Consider the following 23,303-nt stretch of genomic DNA (forward strand, 5'->3'; position numbering starts at 1 on the left):
AGCAGTGGTGGCACCTGCCGTTGGGGTCGTTGGTGTCCATAACGCATTTGTTATTCCAGGTATTTTGAAGTGTAGGACTGTTCACTTCAATACTGTGGCCAGTGTTATAGGAGATAGACATGCGAGAGTTTCCTCTGCCAAGTAGTCGGCTCTGTTGTGCCCTCTCTGATCCCTCATTCCTGATAGCGTCTTTTCATCCCACTGTCTTTGCTATTGTAAATCACCCGAGTCAAAACTGGTGTGATCAGGAAAATGATTTCGGACAGATTTGCAATACTTTTCTGCTTCAGTGCAGCTCCTGACAACCTATCAATAACAAAGCAAGAGACCCTGATTGACTGAATATTGTATTTGTTTTTCTCCATACGAGTTGCTTCTTAGATTCCCCCTGTAATACTGTTTTTTATTTATTTGATTATTTACACCCTTCGCTACACGGGAAAGACTCAAAGAACCAATGCTCTTGTAAATCAAGCCGGCATCGACAGGAAACGACCAAACATGCCATGTTGCAATACCCCCCCCCCTGAATACATGACCCTCCAATTTACACTAAAGTCAACTCCCACGTCACGTGACAGGGGACTAAAATCACAAACAGAGAGAGACAGAGAAAGACAGAGAGTGACAGAGAAAGACAGAGAGAGACAGAGGCAGACAGAGATGGACAGAGGCAGACAGAGGCAGACAGAGATGGACAGAGGCAGACAGAGATGGACAGAGGCAGACAGAGAGAGACAGAGAGAGGCAGAGAGAGGCAGAGAGAGACAGAGAGAGACAGAGAGAGACAGAGAGAGAGGGAGAGACAGATAGAGACAGAGACAGAGAGAGACAGTGAGAGGCAGAGAGAGACAGAGAGAGACAGAGAGAGACGTAGAGAGACAGAGAGAGACAGAGAGAGACAGAGAGAGGCAGAGAGAGACAGAGAGAGACAGAGAGAGACAGAGAGAGACAGAGAGAGACAGAGAGAGACAGATAGAGACAGAGACAGAGAGAGACAGAGAGAGGCAGAGAGAGACAGAGAGAGACAGAGACAGAGAGAGACGGAGAGAGACGTAGAGAGACAGAGAGAGACAGATAGAGACAGAGACAGAGAGAGACAGAGAGAGGCAGAGAGAGATAGAGAGAGACAGAGACAGAGAGAGACATAGAGAGACAGAGAGAGACAGAGAGAGACAGAGAGAGACAGAGAGAGGCGGAGAGAGGCGGAGAGAGACGGAGAGAGACGGAGAGAGACAGAGAGACAGAGAGACAGAGAGACAGAGAGAGGCAGAGAGAGACAGAGAGAGACAGAGACAGAGAGAGACAGAGACAGAGAGAGACGTAGAGAGACAGAGAGAGACAGAGAGAGACAGAGAGAGACGTAGAGACAGATAGAGACAGAGACAGAGAGAGAGAGAGAGAGAGACGTAGAGAGACAGAGAGAGACAGATAGAGACAGAGACAGAGAGAGACAGAGAGAGGCAGAGAGAGATAGAGAGAGACAGAGACAGAGAGAGACGTAGAGAGACAGAGAGAGACAGAGAGAGACAGAGAGAGACAGAGAGAGACAGAGAGAGACAGAGAGAGACAGAGACAGAGAGAGACAGAGACAGAGAGAGACGTAGAGAGACAGAGAGAGACAGATAGAGACAGAGACAGAGAGAGACAGAGAGAGGCAGAGAGAGATAGAGAGAGACAGAGACAGAGAGAGACGTAGAGAGACAGAGAGAGACAGAGAGAGACAGAGAGAGACAGAGAGAGACGTAGAGAGACAGATAGAGACAGAGACAGAGAGAGACAGAGACAGAGAGAGACGTAGAGAGACAGAGAGAGACAGATAGAGACAGAGACAGAGAGAGACAGAGAGAGGCAGAGAGAGATAGAGAGAGACAGAGACAGAGAGAGACGTAGAGAGACAGAGAGAGACAGAGAGAGACAGAGAGAGACAGAGAGAGGCAGAGAGAGGCAGAGAGAGACAGAGAGAGAAAGAGAACGAGAAAGAGGCAGAGAGAGACAGAGAGAGACAGAGGCAGAGAGATAAAAGGGGTGATAAAGATACAAATACAACCACTTCCTTTAGTCAGCATTCTCCTCTTTCTGTTCCATCATCAAACAGGAAGAAGAGGGGAAACAGGATGTGTGAAGAGTGAGGGAAAAAAAGAGAGAGAAAAAATGACACTATGGATTAACTGTCCTTCGAACAGAAAATATACACCCCCCGGTACTCTTGTTGAATTATTCATTCAAATTTTGTCCGAAAAAGAATGAGAGAAATATATTGATGGGAGCTGGCCATTAATGGTCTCATTAGGTGTCGAAGTTTACACTTGGTAGGGTTTCTGCTGCTCCGGGAGTTTAGGGGGAGAGGGACATACTTGACCCCCCCCAATGATTTTCTGTCACTTTATCATAAACAAGGAGGTTTTGACGTGCCCCCCTCTCTCTCTCTCTCTCTCTCTCTCTCTCTCTCTCTCGTGCGCATGTAATTAGCCGGGACAGTGGAAGTGCATGCTGAATGCAAACCAGTTACTCCTCTTATCAGCGTCATCACCAGAACCACCAACACCCATCGGCAAGAGAGGAGGGAAGGGGAGGAGAGAAAATGGGGGAAATGGGGGTGGGGAGAGGGGAGGAGAGAAAATGGGGGAGAGGAGAGGGGAGGAGAGAAATGGGGGAGAGGGGAGGAGAGAAAATGCGGGGGGGGAGAGAAAATGGGGGGGGGAGGAGAGGGGAGGACCAGTTTGTTGTTTGTTCTTCATATTAACTCCTTACCAGTCTCCTCCTCCTCAAAGCTTTAAAGACAAAACACAGGTTACATCAGAAAGACAACAAATGGACAACGTTTAGAAAACGTTTTTGACAGCAAGGCACATTTGCATAACAATGACACCTTTACATTTACTTTACCTGCTTTTTATAAAAAACAAAATCAAATTTTGTTTCCTTCTGTCAACACAATTGCTGCCTAGCATGTGATTCTTTTCAAAGTGGCCAATTGATTGGGCTTGCTAGGTTAGCGCTAGCTATAGTAACTCTAACCGTGTAGTGCTAAATGTGCTAGAGCAAGCTATATTACAGTTTTTTCCAACTGCTTACACACAAAATATTTTCATGTCACGATTTTTGAAACCTCTCACTCAAAGTGCAAAACTACACACCAAATGTGAAAAACCATAAGGCATTTCTCAGCCTTTGACTCAGTTGTCAATTGCATAAAACACTTTTTTCAATTGTGTGTAGAGTTTTGAAAAAAAGGAGACAGTTTTGAAAACTTGTGTAAGCAGTTGGAAAAAACTGTAACTAATCATGTAGTGCTAGATGTGTTAGCTCTAGCTGTATTAATTCTAACCATGTAGCGCTAGCCGTGTTAGCGCTAGCAGTGTTAGCGCCAGCCGTGTTAGCGCCAGCCGTGTTAGCGCCAGCCGTGTTAGCGCCAGCCGTGTTAGCGCTAGAGGTTAACAGCTCATTGAATTCTGATGGCATTAAAGAGGTGAGAGAGCACAGGCCGAGGAGTGGGACTGTGGCCTAAAAGGTCGACTCATTGAAAGACATTTGGTTCCGCCTTGAAGGGGGATAAAGAAGGGAGGGAAGGGGGCCAGAAGGGGTGAGGAAGGGGTGAGGAAAGGGGGCCAGAAGGGGTGAGGACGGGGTGAGGAAAGGGGGCCAGAAGGGGTGAGGAAAGGGGGCCAGAAGGGGTGAGGAAAGGGGGCCAGAAGGGGTGAGGATAGAGGGCCAGAAGGGGTGAGGAGAGGGGGCCAGAAGGGGTGAGGAAAGGGGGCCAGAAGGGGTGAGGAAAGGGGGCAGAAGGGGTGAGGAGAGGGGGCCAGAAGGGGTGAGGAAAGGGGGACAGAAGGGGTGAGGAAAGGGGGCCAGAAGGGGTGAGGAAAGGGGGCCAGAAGGGGTGAGGAGAGGGGGCCAGAAGGGGTGAGGAGAGGGGGCCAGAAGGGGTGAGGAAAGGGGGCCAGAAGGGGTGAGGAAAGGGGGCCAGAAGGAGTGAGGAAAGGGGGCCAGAAGGGGTGAGGAGAGGGGGCCAGAAGGGGTGAGGAGAGGGGGCCCATGGCTAATGCAAGTAGTGGAGTTGACTGTGCCCTACCTGGCAAGGGAGGAAGGATGGACAGGGAGATTAATTAAGATTCCAACGATGCAAAGTGTGTGTGTGTGTGTGTGTGTGTGTGTGTGTGTGTGTGTGTGTGTGTGTGTGTGTGTGTGTGTGTGTGTGTGTGTGTGTGTGTGTGTGTGTGTGTGTGTGTGTGTGTGTGTGTGTGTTTGTATCATTGATTACACACTGTCTGGTTGAGTCTGGTTGGAGTAGGTTAGAATTGGGCATTGGTGTCATTTTTGAGTAGTGCAGTGTTTTAGATAATGCATTACCAATTCTCTCATTCAAGCCTCTCCACAGCCCATTGGAAGAAACAAGGAAGTGTAGACCATGTTTGTGTGTGCGTGCATATGCATGCATTTCAGTGAGCTGGTATGTGTTTCAGTGAGTGGGTATGTGTTTCAGTGAGTGGGTATGTGTTTCAGTGAGTGGGTATGTGTTTCAGTGAGCTGGTATGTGTTTCAGTGAGTGGGTATGTGTTTCAGTGAGTGGGTATGTGTTTCAGTGAGTGGGTATGTGTTTCAGTGAGTGGGTATGTGTTTCAGTGAGTGGGTATGGGTTTCAGTGAGTGGGTATGTGTTTCAGTGAGTGGGTATGGGTTTCAGTGAGCTGGTATGTGTTTCAGTGAGTGGGTATGGGTTTCAGTGAGCTGGTATGTGTTTCAGTGAGCTGGTATGTGTTTCAGTGAGTGGGTATGTGTTTCAGTGAGCTGGTATGTGTTTCAGTGAGTGGGTATGGGTTTCAGTGAGCTGGTATGTGTTTCAGTGAGCTGGTATGTGTTTCAGTGAGTGGGTATGTGTTTCAGTGAGTTGGTATGTGTTTCAGTGAGTGGGTATGTGTTTCAGTGAGCGGGTATGTGTTTCAGTGAGCTGGTATGTGTTTCAGTGAGTTGGTATGTGTTTCAGTGAGTGGGTATGTGTTTCAGTGAGCTGGTATGTGTTTCAGTGAGCTGGTATGTGTTTCAGTGAGCTGGTATGTGTTTCAGTGAGTGGGTATGTGTTTCAGTGAGCTGGTATGTGTTTCAGTGAGCTGGTATGTGTTTCAGTGAGTGGGTATGGGTTTCAGTGAGTGGGTATGGGTTTCAGTGAGCGGGTATGTGTTTCAGTGAGCGGGTATGGGTTTCAGTGAGCGGGTATGTGTTTCAGTGAGCTGGTATGTGTTTCAGTGAGCGGGTATGGGTTTCAGTGAGCTGGGGTTTCAGTGAGCGGGTATGTGTTTCAGTGAGCGGGTATGTGTTTCAGTGAGCTGGTATGTGTTTCAGTGAGCGGGTATGTGTTTCAGTGAGTGGGTATGTGTTTCAGTGAGCGGGTATGTGTTTCAGTGAGCTGGTATGTGTTTCAGTGAGCGGGTATGTGTTTCAGTGAGCGGGTATGTGTTTCAGTGAGCGGGTATGGGTTTCAGTGAGTGGGTATGTGTTTCAGTGAGTGGGTATGTGTTTCAGTGAGTGGGTATGTGTTTCAGTGAGTGGGTATGAGTGGGTATGTGTTTCAGTGATGTGTTTCAGTGAGTGGGTATGTGTTTCAGTGAGTGGGTATGTGTTTCAGTGAGCGGGTATGTGTTTCAGTGAGCTGGTATGTGTTTCAGTGAGTGGGTATGTGTTTCAGTGAGCGGGTATGTGTTTCAGTGAGTGGGTATGGGTTTCAGTGAGTGGGTATGTGTTTCAGTGAGCGGGATGTGTTTCAGTGAGTGGGTATGTGTTTCAGTGAGTGGGTATGTGTTTCAGTGAGTGGGTATGTGTTTCAGTGAGTGGGTATGTGTTTCAGTGAGTGGGTATGTGTTTCAGTGAGTGGGTATGTGTTTCAGTGAGTGGGAATGGTTTCAGTGAGTGGGTATGTGTTTCAGTGAGTGGGTATGTGTTTCAGTGAGGGTATGTGTTTCAGTGAGCTGGTATGTGTTTCAGTGAGTGGGTATGTGTTTCAGTGAGCGGGTATGTGTTTCAGTGAGTGGGTATGGGTTTCAGTGAGTGGGTATGTGTTTCAGTGAGTGGGTATGGGTTTCAGTGAGCGGGTATGTGTTTCAGTGAGTGGGTATGTGTTTCAGTGAGCGGGTATGTGTTTCAGTGAGCGGGTATGGGTTTCAGTGAGCGGGTATGGGTTTCAGTGAGTGGGTATGGGTTTCAGTGAGTGGGTATGTGTTTCAGTGAGCGGGTATGGGTTTCAGTGAGCTGGTATGTGTTTCAGTGAGTGGGTATGGGTTTCAGTGAGCTGGTATGTGTTTCAGTGAGCTGGTATGTGTTTCAGTGAGTGGGTATGTGTTTCAGTGAGCTGGTATGTGTTTCAGTGAGTGGGTATGGTTTCAGTGAGCTGGTATGTGTTTCAGTGAGCTGGTATGGTTTCAGTGAGCGGGTATGGGTTTCAGTGAGCTGGTATGTGTTTCAGTGAGCGGGTATGTGTTTTCAGTGAGTGGGTATGGGTTTCAGTGAGTGGGTATGTGTTTCAGTGAGTGGGTATGGGTTTCAGTCGGGTATGTGAGTGAGTGGGTATGTGTTTCAGTCGGGTATGTGTTTCAGTGGGTATGTGTTTCAGTGAGTGGGTATGTGTTTCAGTGAGTGGGTATGTGTTTCAGTGAGCGGGTATGTGTTTCAGTGAGCTGGTATGTGTTTCAGTGAGCGGGTATGGTTTCAGTGAGCGGGTATGTGTTTCAGTGAGCGGGTATGGGTTTCAGTGAGTGGGTATGTGTTTCAGTGAGTGGGTATGGGTTTCAGTGAGCGGGTATGTGTTTCAGTGAGTGGGTATGTTTCAGTGAGCGGGTATGTGTTTCAGTGAGCGGGTATGGGTTTCAGTGAGCGGTATGGGTTTCAGTGAGTGGGTATGGGTTTCAGTGAGTGGGTATGTGTTTCAGTGAGCGGGTATGGGTTTCAGTGAGCGGGTATGTGTTTCAGTGAGCGGGTATGTGTTTCAGTGAGCGGGTATGGGTTTCAGTGAGTGGGTATGGGTTTCAGTGAGCGGGTATGTGTTTCAGTGAGTGGGTATGTGTTTCAGTGAGTGGGTATGGGTTTCAGTGAGTGGGTATGGGTTTCAGTGAGTGGGTATGGGTTTCAGTGAGTGGGTATGTGTCTCAGTGAGTGGGTATGTGTTTCAGTGAGCGGGTATGGGTTTCATGAGTGGGTATGGGTTTCAGTGAGTGGGTATGTGTTTCAGTGAGTGGGTATGTGTCTCAGTGAGCGGGTATGTGTTTCAGTGAGCAGGTATGGTTTCTGTGAGTGGGTATGTGTTTCAGTGAGCGGGTATGTGTTTCAGTGAGCTGGTATGTGTTTCAGTGAGCGGGATGTGTTTCAGTGGGTATGTGTTTCAGTGAGTGGGTATGTGTTTCAGTGAGCGGGTATGTGTTTCAGTGAGCGGGTATGTGTTTCAGTGAGTGGGTATGTGTTTCAGTGAGTGGGTATGTGTTTCAGTGAGTGGGTATGTGTTTCAGTGAGCGGGTATGGGTTTCAGTGAGCGGGTATGTGTTTCAGTGAGTGGGTATGTGTTTCAGTGAGCGGGTATGTGTTTCAGTGAGTGGGTATGTGTTTCAGTGAGTGGGTATGTGTTTCAGTGAGTGGGTATGTGTTTCAGTGAGTGGGTATGTGTTTCAGTGAGTGGGTATGTGTTTCAGTGAGCGGGTATGTGTTTCAGTGAGCGGGTATGGGTTTCAATGAGCAGGTATGGGTTTCAGTGAGTGGGTATGTGTTTCAGTGAGCGGGTATGGGTTTCAGTGAGCGGGTATGGGTTTCAATGAGCAGGTATGGGTTTCAGTGAGCGGGTATGCATTTCAGTGAGCGGGTATGTGTTTCAGTGAGTGGGTATGTGTTTCAGTGAGCGGGTATGGGTTTCAGTGAGCTGGTATGTGTTTCAGTGAGTGGGTATGGGTTTCAGTGAGCTGGTATGTGTTTCAGTGAGTGGGTATGGGTTTCAGTGAGCTGGTATGTGTTTCAGTGAGCGGGTATGTGTTTCAGTGAGCGGGTATGGGTTTCAGTGAGTGGGTATGTGTTTCAGTGAGTGGGTATGGGTTTCAGTGAGCGGGTATGGGTTTCAGTGAGTGGGTATGGGTTTCAGTGAGCGGGTATGGGTTTCAATGAGCAGGTATGGGTTTCAGTGAGCGGGTATGGGTTTCAGTGAGTGGGTATGGGTTTCAGTGAGCGGGTATGTGTTTCAGTGAGTGGGTATGTGTCTCAGTGAGTGGGTATGGGTTTCAGTGAGCGGGTATGGGTTTCAATGAGTGGGTATGGGTTTCAGTGAGTGGGTATGGGTTTCAGTGAGTGGGTATGCGTTTCAGTGAGCAGGTATGGGTTTCAGTGAGTGGGTATGGGTTTCAGTGAGCGGGTATTGGTTTCAGTGAGCAGGTTTGGGTTTCAGTGAGCAGGTTTGGGTTTCAGTGAGCTGGTATGCGTTTCAGTGATTGTTAACCGGTATTTGGGTGTAGAACATCAACAGTTCCCACTGTTTCATCCACTGACACACTTCCTGTCAGTGGAAACAACATGCAGTGTGTGTACAGCGCTACCCTCCCAGTGACTCAGCAATACAAACATCTCAGCAGTAGAAACGTTACCACACTGGGCCGTGGAGTTGACAGGGCGGACATTGCCCTCCTCTCTCGGCCCGGTTTCCAGCATCAGCTACCCCCCCCACCCACACACGTCACCGTCCCAGGGTCGCCTCCTTCCCACCTGGGTGCTGGGGGTCAGTGGGTTCCAGGACCGCCCCCCTGTCTGATTGGACCCGTCCAGGCCAGCAGGTTAGCAGGTGACTTGTCTAGTTAAATAGAACGTACAAAAAAAGGATGAGTACAGGAATGATTGACAGCAGTGATTTCATAGGGGTGGCAGGGTAGCCTAGTGGTTAGACCGTTGGACTAGTAACTGGAAGGTTGCAAGTTCAAACCCCCGAGCTGACAAGGTACAAATCTGTTGTTCTGCCCTTGAACAGGCAGTTAACCCACTGTTCCTAGGCCGTCATTAAAAATAAGAATTTGTTCTTAACTGACTTGCCTGGTAAAATAAAATAGTCATATAGTTCCACACCGAGTGGACAAAACTTTAGGAACACCTGCTCTTTCCATGAAATAGACTGACCAGGTGAATCCAGGTGAAAGCTATAATCCCTTATTGATGTCACTAAATTAAATCCACTTCAATCAGTGTATATGAAGTGGAGTAGACAGGTTAAAGAAGCATTTTTTTAAACCTTGAGACAGTTGAGACATGGATTGTGTATGTGTGCCATTCAGAAGGTGAATGGTCAAGACAAAATATTTAAGTGCCTTTGTGGTATGGTAGTAGGTGCCAGGCACACCGGTTTGAGTGTGTCAAGAAATGAAACCCTGCTGGGTTTTTCACGCTCAACAGTTTCACTTGTGTTTCAAGACTGGTCCACCACCCAAAGGACATCAATTGACTGGTCCACCACCCAAAGGACATCAATTGACTGGTCCACCACCCAAAGGACATCAATTGACTGGTCCACCACCCAAAGGACATCAATTGACTGGTCCACCACCCAAAGGACATCAATTGACTGGTCCACCACCCAAAGGACCACTGGTCCACCCCAAAGGACATCAATTGACTGGTCCACCACCCAAAGGACATCAATTGACTGGTCCACCACCCCCAAAAGGACATCAATTGACTGGTCCACCACCCAAAGGACATCAATTGACTGGACATCAATTGACTGGTCCACCACCCAAAGGACATCAATTGACTGGTCCACCACCCAAAGGACATCAATTGACTGGCCCACCACCCAAAGGACATCAATTGACTGGTCCACCACCCAAAGGACATCAATTGACTGGTCCACCACCCAAAGGACATCAATTGACTGGTCCACCACCCAAAGGACATCAATTGACTGGTCCACCACCCAAAGGACATCAATTGACTGGTCCACCACCCAAAGGACATCAATTGACTGGTCCACCACCCAAAGGACATCAATTGTGTTAAGCAATGGAGTCGACATGGGCCAGCCACCCTGTGAAACGCTTTCGACACCTTGTAGAGTCCAAGCCCAGACGAATTCAGGCTGTTATGAGTGGGTCAAAACTCAATATTACGGGGGGTCAAACTCAAAAGGGGGCCAAAACTCAATATTACGGGGGTTCAAACTCAAAAGTGGGTCAAACTCAAAAGGGGTTCAAAACTCAATATTACGGGGGTCAAACTCAAAAGGGGGTCAAAAATCAATATTACGGGGGTCAAACTCAAAAGGGGGTCAAACTCAATATTACGGGGTCAAACTCAAAAGGGGGTCAAAACTCAATATTCAAACTCGGGGTTCAAACTCAAAACGGGGTTCAAACTCAAAAGGGGTGAAATTCAAAAGGGGGTCAAAACTCAATATTACGGGGGGTCAAACTCAAAAGGGGGTCAAAACTCAATATTTACAAAGGTATTCTTAATGTTTGTTATGCTCCGTGTATCTCATCGTTTTAAAGATGCAAAGTTAGCCTAAATGTAGAATGGAGAGGTCATGTGAATCCTAGCAGGGATTGGTCATTTTATTAAACCTTGTAACCTTTAGTTAACCAAGGAAAATACCCTTGAGTTTAGAAACCTATTTTTCGAGGTTGTCTTACCCCTTGAACTGCACTAACAGATTGGCTCATTGTTCACTCACACATTTAGTTGCTTGTAGGACACATGGTAACCTTTATTGACAGTTATTTTTGTGACAGAAAGATTGGAAGATTAGGTAGTGAATATCATATTTGTTTGTGATGTATGTGTTGATTGCTATAGCCCACAAACGACCATTTGTAAAAACTGTTTCTCTTGATATGAATCTGTCCTGTTTAAGTAAACAATTCTACAGCAGAAATGGTCAGAGAGAAAAACACTTACCCCATGGTAGTGTAATTTCTTGGTCAGATGCGTTTCTAACCAGAGCACCCCCCCCGCCCCACAGTGTGTGTAACATAGATTGCTTGTCAAATGAACCAGTGTATTCCACAGGACCTCAGGGTTTCCATCTGTGCGCTGAGCGTGGTGCTGGAGTATACTGATTGATAATTAGTCCCTTAGTGACTCAATGGAGGGAGAGGAGTAGAGGAGGAGTGGAGGAGTGCTTACCGTGGTACTTAGCTCCAACCTGACTTTTGGGCTAGGGGTAATCAGAATGATTCAACAATACAACCTCCCTTCATCGCCATGGCATCATCAAAAGCCCTCTTTCTCGCTATTGGTGAATGACGAAATTGGGGATAATTCCTTGCACTGCAAACCTGTGGGTTTGCTTGCAGGAGAAAAGAGATCATCTATTGTCATCGATCATCATTGTGCTTTGTTGAACCCCTTTCATAATTTTTTTCAAAAGGAGCCTGACAAGAATTAGCAATTAAAATGCGCTTTTTTTGCAAAACATTTCTCTAATTAGCCTTACAGAGACATTGGGCTGTAAATCTCTGTAGTTTAGGATGCACACACAAGTACGCGCACGCACACACACACACACACACACACACACGCGCGCACGCACGCACACACACACACACACGCACGCACACACACACACACACACACACACACACGCACGCACACACACACACACACACACACACACACACACACACACAAACACACACACACACACACACACACCTAGAGAAATGTCTTACAATAAAACCACGGTAACATCTCATGTGTTTGCCAGTGATCCAAGCTAACCCTGTCTTGTCCTCTCTGAATCATCGAGATCACATTCATAACAGACAACGATACAGCGTATTTTCCATATAGTCACCATATTGTCAGTGTCTTCATCAAGGACAGCTGGGTGGTGTTCATTAGGCACCGAACGGAATAAAATGGATTGAAACACCTGGACTTTGTGTTTTGTATCCTAATGCAATGGTTACCAAACTGTGGGACGGGACCAAGTTGTGGGTCGCGGCACGGGGTCCAGGTGGGTTGTGGGACCAAGTTGTGGGTCACGGCACGGGGTCCAGGTGGGTTGTGGGACCAAGTTGTGGGTCGCGGCACGGGGTCCAGGTGGGTTGTGGGACCAAGTTGTGGGTCACGGCACGGGGTCCAGGTGGGTTGTGGGACCAAGTTGTGGGTCGCGGCACGGGGTCCAGGTGGGTTGTGGGACCAAGTTGTGGGTCACGGCACGGGGTCCAGGTGGGTTGTGGGACCAAGTTGTGGGTCACGGCACGGGGTCCAGGTGGGTTGTGGGACCAAGTTGTGGGTCGCGGCACGGGGTCCAGGTGGGTTGTGGGACCAAGTTGTGGGTCGCGGCACGGGGTCCAGGTGGGTTGTGGGACCAAGTTGTGGGTCGCGGCACGGGGTCCAGGTGGGTTGTGGGACCAAGTTGTGGGTCGCGGCACGGGGTCCAGGTGGGTTGTGGGACCAAGTTGTGGGTCGCAGCACGGGGTCCAGGTGGGTTGTGGGACCAAGTTGTGGGTCGCGGCACGGGGTCCAAGTGGGTTGTGGGACCAAGTTGTGGGTCGCGGCATGGGGTCCAGGTGGGTTGTGGGACCAAGTTGTGGGTCGCGGCACGGGGTCCAGGTGGGTTGTGGGACCAAGTTGTGGGTCGCGGCACGGGGTCCAGGTGGGTTGTGGGACCAAGTTGTGGGTCACGGCACGGGGTCCAGGTGGGTTGTGGGACCAAGTTGTGGGTCGCGGCACGGGGTCCAGGTGGGTTGTGGGACCAAGTTGTGGGTCGCGGCACAGGGTCCAGGTGGGTTGTGGGACCAAGTTGTGGGTCGCGGAACGGGGTCCAGGTGGGTTGTGGGACCAAGTTGTGGGTCGCGGCACGGGGTCCAGGTGGGTTGTGGGACCAAGTTGTGGGTCATGGCACGGGGTCCAGGTGGGTTGTGGGACCAAGTTGTGGGTCGCGGCACGGGGTCCAGGTGGGTTGTGGGACCAAGTTGTGGGTCGCGGCACGGGGTCCAGGTGGGTTGTGGGACCAAGTTGTGGGTCGCGGCACGGGGTCCAGGTGGGTTGTGGGACCAAGTTGTGGGTCACGGCACGGGGTCCAGGTGGGTTGTGGGACCAAGTTGTGGGTCGCGGCACGGGGTCCAGGTGGGTTGTGGGACCAAGTTGTTGGTCGCGGCACAGGGTCCAGGTGGGTTGTGGGACCAAGTTGTGGGTCGCGGCACGGGGTCCAGGTGGGTTGTGGGACCAAGTTGTGGGTCGCGGCACGGGGTCCAGGTGGGTTGTGGGATGACATTTTTGTGCATTGCAAAAAAATCAATTTTGTTGTTGTTTTAAAAAAAAAAAGACAATTCAGGATGGAAAAACCCGTTCAGTGTTAGCTTAAATGACTAAAACTAAATAGAAACTATAATGTTTTTAAATCACAGACTAGAATCTTGGAGAATTTACAATCACCAAAATAAAAGCTAGACATTCAGGCCGCCGATGATGTTGTGATAAAGTTTGAGCGTAAGAACACATTTGAGCATATAGAACATTTTTCTTAAAACTGCAACATTTTCTCTCAGCTCCAAAAATGAGGGCCTAGGTGTTCTTGATCAAGACCCAGAAAGGCTTCAGCCCATTGACAGGGCCCTTTTTGATCCTCAAAAAGACACTGCGTTTTTACAAATAATTCCATAATTATACAATAAATGTTTTCAAATTGGTCACAAGAGCCCATTCTGAAGTCTACATTCAGTTAAATGTTTTGAAGAAGAGGTTTTTCGTCTATATTTTTTTTTTCACCACTCGACCCTTATGGTGGTTCGCAACTCAAAAGACACCTCCATTTTTGGGGTCGCAAAGCAAAAAAGTTTGGAAAACCCTGTCATAATGAACTCGACCCTGAAAAACTGGTCCACGCATCATTTAGTCTCTATGCTACAGTGACCACATTATGACAGAGTCGTACATCCACTTACGTACTGTATGACCTAGTATGTACACTGTACTTCACAGTCCTCTTTTCTGTTGACCGAGTCAATTGGTTTGAGCTCATTTGGGAGCTGTTGATGGGGGTCTGACAGACAAAGCACAGAGTGGCAGCAGGCAGGAAAAAGCACGTCATGTTTGGAGGGTCTTTTGTCAGTGGCAGATGATTCTATAATTCTATAATGATGATTTTATGATGATTATATGACGATGATTCTATGATGATGATTATATGCTGATGATTATATGATGATTCTATGATGATGATTCTATGATGATGATTCTATGATGATGATTCTATGATGATGATTCTATGATGATGATTCTATGATGATTCTATGATGATGATTCTATGATGATGATTCTATGATGATGATTCTATGATGATGATTCTATGATGATTCTATGATGATGATTCTATGATGATGATTCTATGATGATGACTATGATGATTCTATGATGATGATTATATGATGATGACTATGATGATTCTATGATGATGATTCTATGATGATGATGATTCTATGATGATGACTATGATGATTCTATTATGATTCTATGATGATGACTATGATGCGCTGCACTGCTCTAGTACAGTGTGTGTGGGTCCCTGTGTGTGTGTGTGTGTGTGTGTGTGTGTGTGTGTGTGTGTGTGTGTGTGTGTGTGTGTGTGTGTGTGTGTGTGTGTGTGTGTGTGTGTGTGTGTGTGTGTGTGTGTGTATGCGTGCATGCGTGCGTGCATGCGTGCCTGTGTGTGTGTGTGTGTGTGTCAGTAGCAAGGAGGCTGATCATTTCAGTAGTGTGTGTGTCAGCTGGTTCAGTAGTGTTGGCTGGGCGGGGTGGGAGGGTTGTTCTTAGTGTGTGTGTCAGCTAGTTCAGTAGTGTTGGCTGGGCGGGATGGGAGGGCTGTTCTTAGTGTGTGTTTCAGCCCAACATGACAACCCCATCACTTTCTATTAGCACGGAAAGAACAGGGCCTCCCAGAGCTCAACCTGAGTGGGCTCATTAATACGGAGTTGGTCCCGCCCCTTTGATGCTATAACAGGCTCCACTGTTCTGGGAAGGCTTTCCACTAGATGTTGGAACATTGCTGTGGGGACTTGCTTCCATTCAGCCACAAGAGCATTAGTGAGGTCGGACACTGATGTTGGGCGATTAGGCCTGGCTCGCAGTCGGCGTTCCAATTCATCCCAAATGTTTTTGATGGGGTTGAGGTCAGGGCTCTTTGCAGGCCAGTGAAGTTCTTCCACACCGATCTTGTGCACAGGGGCATTGACATGTCCATACAATGCAACTCCATGAGTACAGTTGTCTAGGTGTTTCGTTTTAAAATGGGGAAGGATGAGTATTAAAGAGAAGGCGATTGGCTGTAATGCTGACCTAAATAATTCATATACTCCTGGGTAGAGACTCTCAAAGGAATTTTTTTCTTTCTTTCTCATTTCATTCTCTTTCCGTCTTATTCTCGTGAGGATCCAGAGGGGAAAATATACAGGGGGTGTGAATTTTTAATATATATTTTTTTTAAATTCGGTCTTTGATTAAAAATCATGCTGAGTACCAAGTTGCCCCCTTTGTCTCTTGATCAGAGCATTTACTAAGGATTGAAAATGTCCATCTCATCTACATTTTATGTGAACTAAATGTAAACATAATGTTGTGATGTCGTCCATTTTGTTTTTTTGGCTACTTTCCGTGACTGACATGGTAGCCTCAATGCTTTCATTAAGGTGTATGTTTAGGGCACTTTTTTACGACCTAAACTCAGTCTAAGGGCATCAGGTTTTTCTTTTTTTATTAAACTTGCGTCTGTGAAATAATTGATAAACGCAAAACCACTCTGCTTTTGTGGATATTGTCAATTTCAGTTCCTCAACATGCTAACCACCGTTTCCTATTCTCCAACTCTTCCTCTTTCCAGACGTGAAGAACCTGGAGAACTTCCACCTGGTGGAGAGCGTCCAGGAACAAGTGAACGCGGTGCTGCTGGACTACGTCATGTGCAACTACCCCCAGCAGACAGACAGGTTTGGCCAGCTGCTCCTGCGGCTGCCTGAGATCCGGGCCATCAGCCTCCAGGCCGAGGAGTACCTGTACTACAAGCACCTGAACGGAGACGTGCCCTGCAACAACCTGCTCATCGAGATGCTACACGCCAAGAGAGCCTGATGAGACTGCAGATGGGATCCTGATCATTTGGCTGAAACCGACTCAGAACAGACTCTGTTTTGTTGGTTGAGACCCAAGTCCTTGCCTGCAGAACAGAAACTGACCCAGAACAGACTCCTCCCATGTTAAAGTTAGACTTAGTGATTCTGGGGCAGGAGGCATCCGTTCTTCTCATTTATCGTAACGCTCAACCATCCTCGCACTCACACACAGGCAAAAGAACATGCAGAAATGGACACCCACACTTACACATGCTGTGCACACACATACGCGTGCGCATACACACGAACACACACATACAAATACATTTAGGCACTCGCACGCACATACACACACAAATATACACACATTAAGGCACACACTCACACGTTCAAATTCATACAATATGCATATATATTACACACACATCTCTTCACTCTAAGACAGATGCTTCTGGAGCTCTGGGTAAAGCTTCCAAAGATGGAGAGAAACAGCTGAAATTCTTGAGAACTGTCCATTCGTCTCATGGGACATGGACGATACCTTTTTGTCTGCTTTGAATAAAAATACAAACCATCAAGGTGATACAAGGACCAACGGACTGTAACTGAAGGAACAAAACCAATGAGTATTGTAAAAACCTCTCCCACTGTTAACCTCTCTACGGTATGTGGGACGCTAGCGTCCCATCTGGCCAACATCCAGTGAGGTTGCAGAAAACTACAAAACCAACAAAAAAAACTACTTCCTGAATGGATTTTTCTCAGGTTTTCGCCTGCTAAATCAGTTCTATTATACTCAGAGAAACTATTTTAACCGTTTTGGAAACTTTAGAGTGTTTTCTATCCAAATCTACCAGTTATATGCATATCATATCTTCTGGGCCCGAGTAGCAGGCCGTTTAATTTGGGCATGCTTTTCATCCAAAATTCCAAATGCTGCCCCCTACCCTAGAGGGGTTAAAGGGTTTTGAGCAACGAAGAGAGAGAGAGAGATCCAACCACCTTATGATCACGGACCCTATGATGTCTGTGGTGAGGTCTTCAAAGGGGAGCAGGGACTTTGGCTGAAGGAATTTGGAGCACTCTTGTTTTAGACTGGCCCATGGTTGGCAGGGTTGGTAATGTATTGGGCTGTATTGGGTACTGTATTGGGCAGCCCAGAGCAGCCTGTCAGCTGGGCAAGAGTCTATTTTGTCACCTGTTTCAAAGACACGCAGTCTGCGATGCTAATAGGCCAGACAGACAGACAGACAGCAATAGAAAACAGCTGAAAAGGTCAGACCCTGACAGAGACTCATATGATGGTCAGTAAGTCATTTTTGATCCCTCATACAAAAAAAATTATATATATATATTTTTTTTTTATTCTTTTTTTTTTTTTAATTAAAAAACCACAACGAACAAAATGTATGAAAACTTTGACGGAACAAAAAAAGATAAGATTTAAAAAACAACATTTTAGTAAATGGCAGTTATTTCCTCCTCTTGGTCATTGATGTAACCACCTTATAATCTCCCCCCAACCTTCCCAAAACGGTTCTTTACATAAGTAAAACACATTTTACACACCATAGATAAGTAATTAGAAAATAATATTATGGTTGCCCCCCCCACCCCCACCCCCAGGAGGAGAAACTCTGCCTTTAGTCTGAACAGACCAAAGCTTGCTGCAGAACATCAAACAAAAATGTAACGAAACCTTAACTATCAGTATTATAAATTTGTGATGTCACAGTCATGTGAGTCTTGCCTTATTTCATTACCATGCTAGCTAACCGTGCAGATGTGAATGGAATTATGTACAAATATATATAAAGTGTTAATGTTATATAAATTTTAAAAAATTCAATCATTCAAGAGGTGTTTACGCTCAAGCTGTCCCGTGGAAGAGAACTGTGAGGAAGAAAATTGCAAAACAATGATTTACAGAAAAAACAAAAAAAACACAAAATAGATTCTGGTTCCGCTTTCTTAGGTGTGTACAGTGTTATACCGTTTTGTTCTTTGTTTCTTTACCCAGTACTTAATTATGTTGTGAGACACACAAAATCAGAAAGGAATCTCACTTAAAATCTCATTTCTAACTGTTTTTTTTTTCTGATGGCATTCAAATGGTTTTGCATATTGTGTAAGAGTTTCGGACACTTGTTTTTTGTAGAACTTTTTTAAATTATTTTTCAATGTTCTACCTTTCGGTATATGTCACTGGTTACACTTAAAAATGAAAATAACTTATTGCATCTTGGTTTTGTCCTTTTGTGTGTTATAAGCACAAGGCGACAAATCCAAACATATTTGTTTAGTGTTGCATGTTTTTTTTTATTTTTCACTTATTATAGACGCAGTTCAGGAACAAAACAATGATCTTCATAATGATCTCCGTAATTTAGTTTTTATTAATTGTCTATAGGAGTCTGAGCTTTAAATTAGAAAAAAATACACTCCTCTCCAAATGTATTTGGACAGTGAAGCGAAAATGTAAAATGTGTCTTTTTACTCCATCATTCTTTTATACTAAAACAATTGCTCAGAGAAATATATTTTGTCTAACATTTAAAAAAACATTCTTTAAACAAAAATAGGGGTCAAAATGATCTTGATCAAAAGATGCCAATAATTATGGACCTGACTGTATGAAAATACTCTCAACAAAAAAAGCTGACTGTTCTGTCGACCTTATATGAAACATTTGATCTAAAATCTAAAAGGCTGGAGTATTGAGCCAAATTTTAAAATGTAGCTTCATTGTCTCAATAAATATTTAGGGGAGTGTAATTATTGTATTTAAGTTAATGGGTATGACTGACACTGTACTTGCATCAGTTGTTTCGTGTTGAATTTCAACTAGCTTCACATTTCAGTGCCGTTTGTTCTATACCAAAGACGGCATTGGTCCCGTGAGCTGTGCTTACCTGTGATGTGTTGTAACTGAACGCACAAACAGCTTTCTCCCCCAGCCGTCCAGAAGTTTGAGCTGTGCTTACCTGTGATGTGTCGCAATTGAACGAACAAACAGCTTTCTCCCCCAGCTGTCCATAAGTTTGAGCCGTGGTTACCTGTGATGTGTCGTAACTGAACAAACAGCTTCCCCCCCCAGCCTTCCTGAAGTTTGGCATTTTGTAATGTCAGTTTGTAGAATTATATTGATGTTGTCTTATACACTTTTACCAAACACTGACTTCATAAGGCCCCCAATCATTAGTGATACACACAAACCTGTCAAGTATATACTGTATATGATCGTCTGCATTTAAGTCATCGATGTCAAAATCTATCAAGTCTTTTTAACGATGCACTATGGTGAAAAACAAAAACACTGATATTGAAAAACAACGCTCAAATATACATTTATGTTTCAATGTTTTTCGTTTTTGTATTTGTTTTGGCATGAGAATCTACTTCCATAATTAACTGTGTGTATTGATTGACAATCTCTATCAGTCCCTTCTCATTCTATGTGTTCTGGTAAAGTTCTGCAGATGCCTTGGATGTCCTCAAACACACGCACCACTCCTGAACGTGCTGACCCTCTTCTTGTCTATGAACCCCCCTTCCTCCCATCGCTGTCATACTGCCACCCTTTCATGTCACTTCCTGTTCTGGGGAGTTCTTTCAGAGCTGATGGACTGTCTCCTCATATTTCAATAAATAATGACATGCCAATAATGCCTTGTTGCCACTTCCTGTAGGTGACTCTCTCTCTCATCCATTCATTTTTATTTTTTTTACACACAGTAATGTTATTTCAATCAGAATGCACCATGGTTGATTTGCCGGGGAAGTGTTTAGTTGTATTCTCAGTAATTTTAAAGAAACATGCACCGTTGTGTACGATGAAAAACATTTTTTAACAGTGAAGAGTACAGTATGTATATTTTCAAACCAATCATTTGAAATCTTAATTTCAACACACTACTTGGTAAAATAAAATGCAGTCATATTCTTTCGATTTATGCCTTGAATTCTCTTACCATTTCGTTACCTAGTTAATAACACGTTCATCATTCAAAAACGAACACATTATATGATGTAATGTACAGACACAATGTGGAATCAGTTACAGATCAAATGTTTTTTAAGAACAGCACCACAAGAGAAAAGCAAACCAATTTTCAGTCTATATACACACTGAGACGGGTCAGTCTATATACACACTGAGACGGGTCAGTCTATATACACACTGAGATGGGTCAGTCTATATACACACTGCGACGGGTCAGTCTAGATACACACTGCGATGGGTCAGTCTATATACACACTGAGACGGGTCAGTCTAGATACACACTGAGATGGGTCAGTCTATATACACACTGAGATGGGTCAGTCTAGATACACACTGAGATGGGTCAGTCTATATACACACTGCGACGGGTCAGTCTAGATACACACTGAGATGGGTCAGTCTATATACACACTGAGACGGGTCAGTCTATACACTGAGACGGGTCAGTCTAGATACACACTGAGACGGGTCAGTCTATATACACACTGCGACGGGTCAGTCTAGATACACACTGAGACGGGTCAGTCTATATACACACTGAGACGGGTCAGTCTAGATACACACTGAGACGGGTCAGTCTAGATACACACTGAGACGGGTCAGTCTATATACACACTGAGACGGGTCACGGGTCTAGATACACACTGAGACGGGTCAGTCTATACACACTGAGACGGGTCAGTCTACATACACACACACTGAGACGGGTCAGTCTATATACACACTGAGACGGGTCAGTCTATACACACTGAGACGGGTCAGTCTAGATACACACTGAGACGGGTCAGTCTATATACACACTGAGACGGGTCAGTCTATATACACACTGAGACTGGTCAGTCTATATACACACTGAGACGGGTCAGTCTATACACTGAGATGGGTCAATCTAGATACACACTGAGATGGTCAGTCTATACACACTGAGACGGGTCAGTCTATATACACACTGAGACGGGTCAGTCTATATACACACTGAGGCGGGTCAGTCTATATAGACACTGAGATGGGTCAGTCTACATACCCACTGAGATGGTCAGTCTATATAGACACTGAGACGGGTCAGTCTACATACACACTGAGACGGGTCAGTCTATATACACACTGAGGCGGGTCAGTCTATATACACACTGAGACGGGTCAATCTAGATACACACTGAGACGGGTCAATCTACATACACATTGAGACGGGTCAGTCTATATACACACTGAGATGGGTCAGTCTACATAGACACTAGGACTGGTCAGTCTATATACACACTGAGACGGGTCAGTCTATATACACACTGAGACGGGTCAGTCTATATAGACACTAGGACTGGTCAGTCTATATAGACACTGAGACGGGTCAATCTAGATACACACTGAGATGGGTCAATCTACAGACACATTGAGACTGGTCAGTCTATATACACACTGAGATGGGTCAGTCTACATAGACACTAGGACTGGTCAGTCTATATACACACTGAGACGGGTCAGTCTATATACACACTGAGACGGGTCAGTCTATATAGACACTAGGACTGGTCAGTCTATATAGACACTGAGACGGGTCAGTCTATATAGACACTGAGATGGGTCAGTCTATATAGACACTAGGACTGGTCAGTCTATATAGATGCTGAGACTGATCAGTCTATATAGACACTGAGACGGGTCAGTCTATATAGACACTGAGATCGGTCAGTCTATATAGACACTGAGACGGGTCAGTCTATATAGACACTGAGACGGTCAGTCTATATAGACACTGAGATGGGTCAGTCTATATAGACACTGAGATCGGTCAGTCTATATAGACACTGAGATCGGTCAGTCTATATAGACACTGAGATGGGTCAGTCTATATAGACACTGAGATGGGTCAGTCTATATAGACACTGAGACGGGTCAGTCTATATAGACACTGAGATCGGTCAGTCTATATAGACACTGAGATCGGTCAGTCTATATAGACACTGAGACGGGTCAGTCTATATAGACACTGAGATCGGTCAGTCTATATAGACACTGAGATGGGTCAGTCTATATAGACTGAGATGAGTCAGTCTATATACACACTGAGATCGGTCAGTCTATATAGACACTGAGACGGGTCAGTCTATATAGACACTGAGATCGGTCAGTCTATATAGACACTGAGATCGGTCAGTCTATATAGACACTGAGACGAGTCAGTCTATATAGACACTGAGATCGGTCAGTCTATATAGACACTGAGATGGGTCAGTCTATATAGACAGTCTGAGACTGAGATGGGTCAGTCTATATAGAGACTGAGATGGGTCAGTCTATATAGACACTGAGATGGGTCAGTCTATATAGACACTGAGATGGGTCAGTCTATATAGACACTGAGACGGGTCAGTCTATATAGACACTGAGATGGGTCAGTCTATATAGACACTGAGATGGGTCAGTCTATATAGACTGAGATGGGTCAGTCTATATACACACTGAGATCGGTCAGTCTATATAGACACTGAGATGGTTCAGTCTATATAGACACTGAGATCGGTCAGTCTATATAGACACTGAGATGGGTCAGTCTATATAGACTGAGATGGGTCAGTCTATATACACACTGTGATGGGTCAGTCTATATAGACACTGAGATGGGTCAGTCTATATAGACACTGAGATGGGTCAGTCTATATAGACACTGAGACGGGTCAGTCTATATAGACACTGAGATGGGTCAGTCTATATAGACACTGAGATGGGTCAGTCTATATAGACACTGAGATGGGTCAGTCTATATAGACACTGAGATGGGTCAGTCTATATAGACACTGAGATGGGTCAGTCTATATAGACACTGAGATGGGTCAGTCTATATAGACACTGAGATGGGTCAGTCTATATAGACACTGAGAGACGGGTCAGTCTATATAGACACTGAGATGGGTCAGTCTATATAGACACTGAGACGGGTCAGTCTATATAGACACTGAGACGGGTCAGTCTATATAGACACTGAGATGGGTCAGTCTATACAGACACTGAGATGGGTCAGTCTATATAGACACTGAGATGGGTCAGTGTATATAGACACTGAGATGGGTCAGTGTATATAGACACTGAGACGGGTCAGTCTATATAGACACTGAGATGGGGCAGTCTATATAGACACTGAGATGGGTCAGTCTACACACCATAATGGCAAAGCAAATTTTCAGGCCCATCCCGTTTCCATTTATTATCCCTGAGATGTTTTTACAACTTGATTGGAGT

The 23,303-nt window shown here is 45.6% G+C and overlaps 1 protein-coding gene across 2 annotated transcripts in view; it reads left to right on the forward strand.

The window, feature by feature from the left end:
- LOC112236297 (nuclear receptor subfamily 5 group A member 2-like) overlaps nucleotides 1-16,800 on the forward strand; it is a 137,125-nt gene extending 120,325 nt beyond the window's left edge. For both annotated transcript variants that reach the window (XM_042322896.1, XM_042322897.1), the window contains one exon: nucleotides 15,835-16,800. In XM_042322896.1, the coding sequence (XP_042178830.1) occupies nucleotides 15,835-16,082 (248 nt within the window). In that variant the 3' untranslated portion in view covers nucleotides 16,083-16,800. The remainder of the gene's footprint in view (nucleotides 1-15,834) is intronic.
- Nucleotides 16,801-23,303: the final 6,503 nt, after the last annotated feature.

Source organism: Oncorhynchus tshawytscha, linkage group LG06, assembly GCF_018296145.1.
Source record: "Oncorhynchus tshawytscha isolate Ot180627B linkage group LG06, Otsh_v2.0, whole genome shotgun sequence".
NCBI lineage: Eukaryota > Metazoa > Chordata > Actinopteri > Salmoniformes > Salmonidae > Oncorhynchus > Oncorhynchus tshawytscha.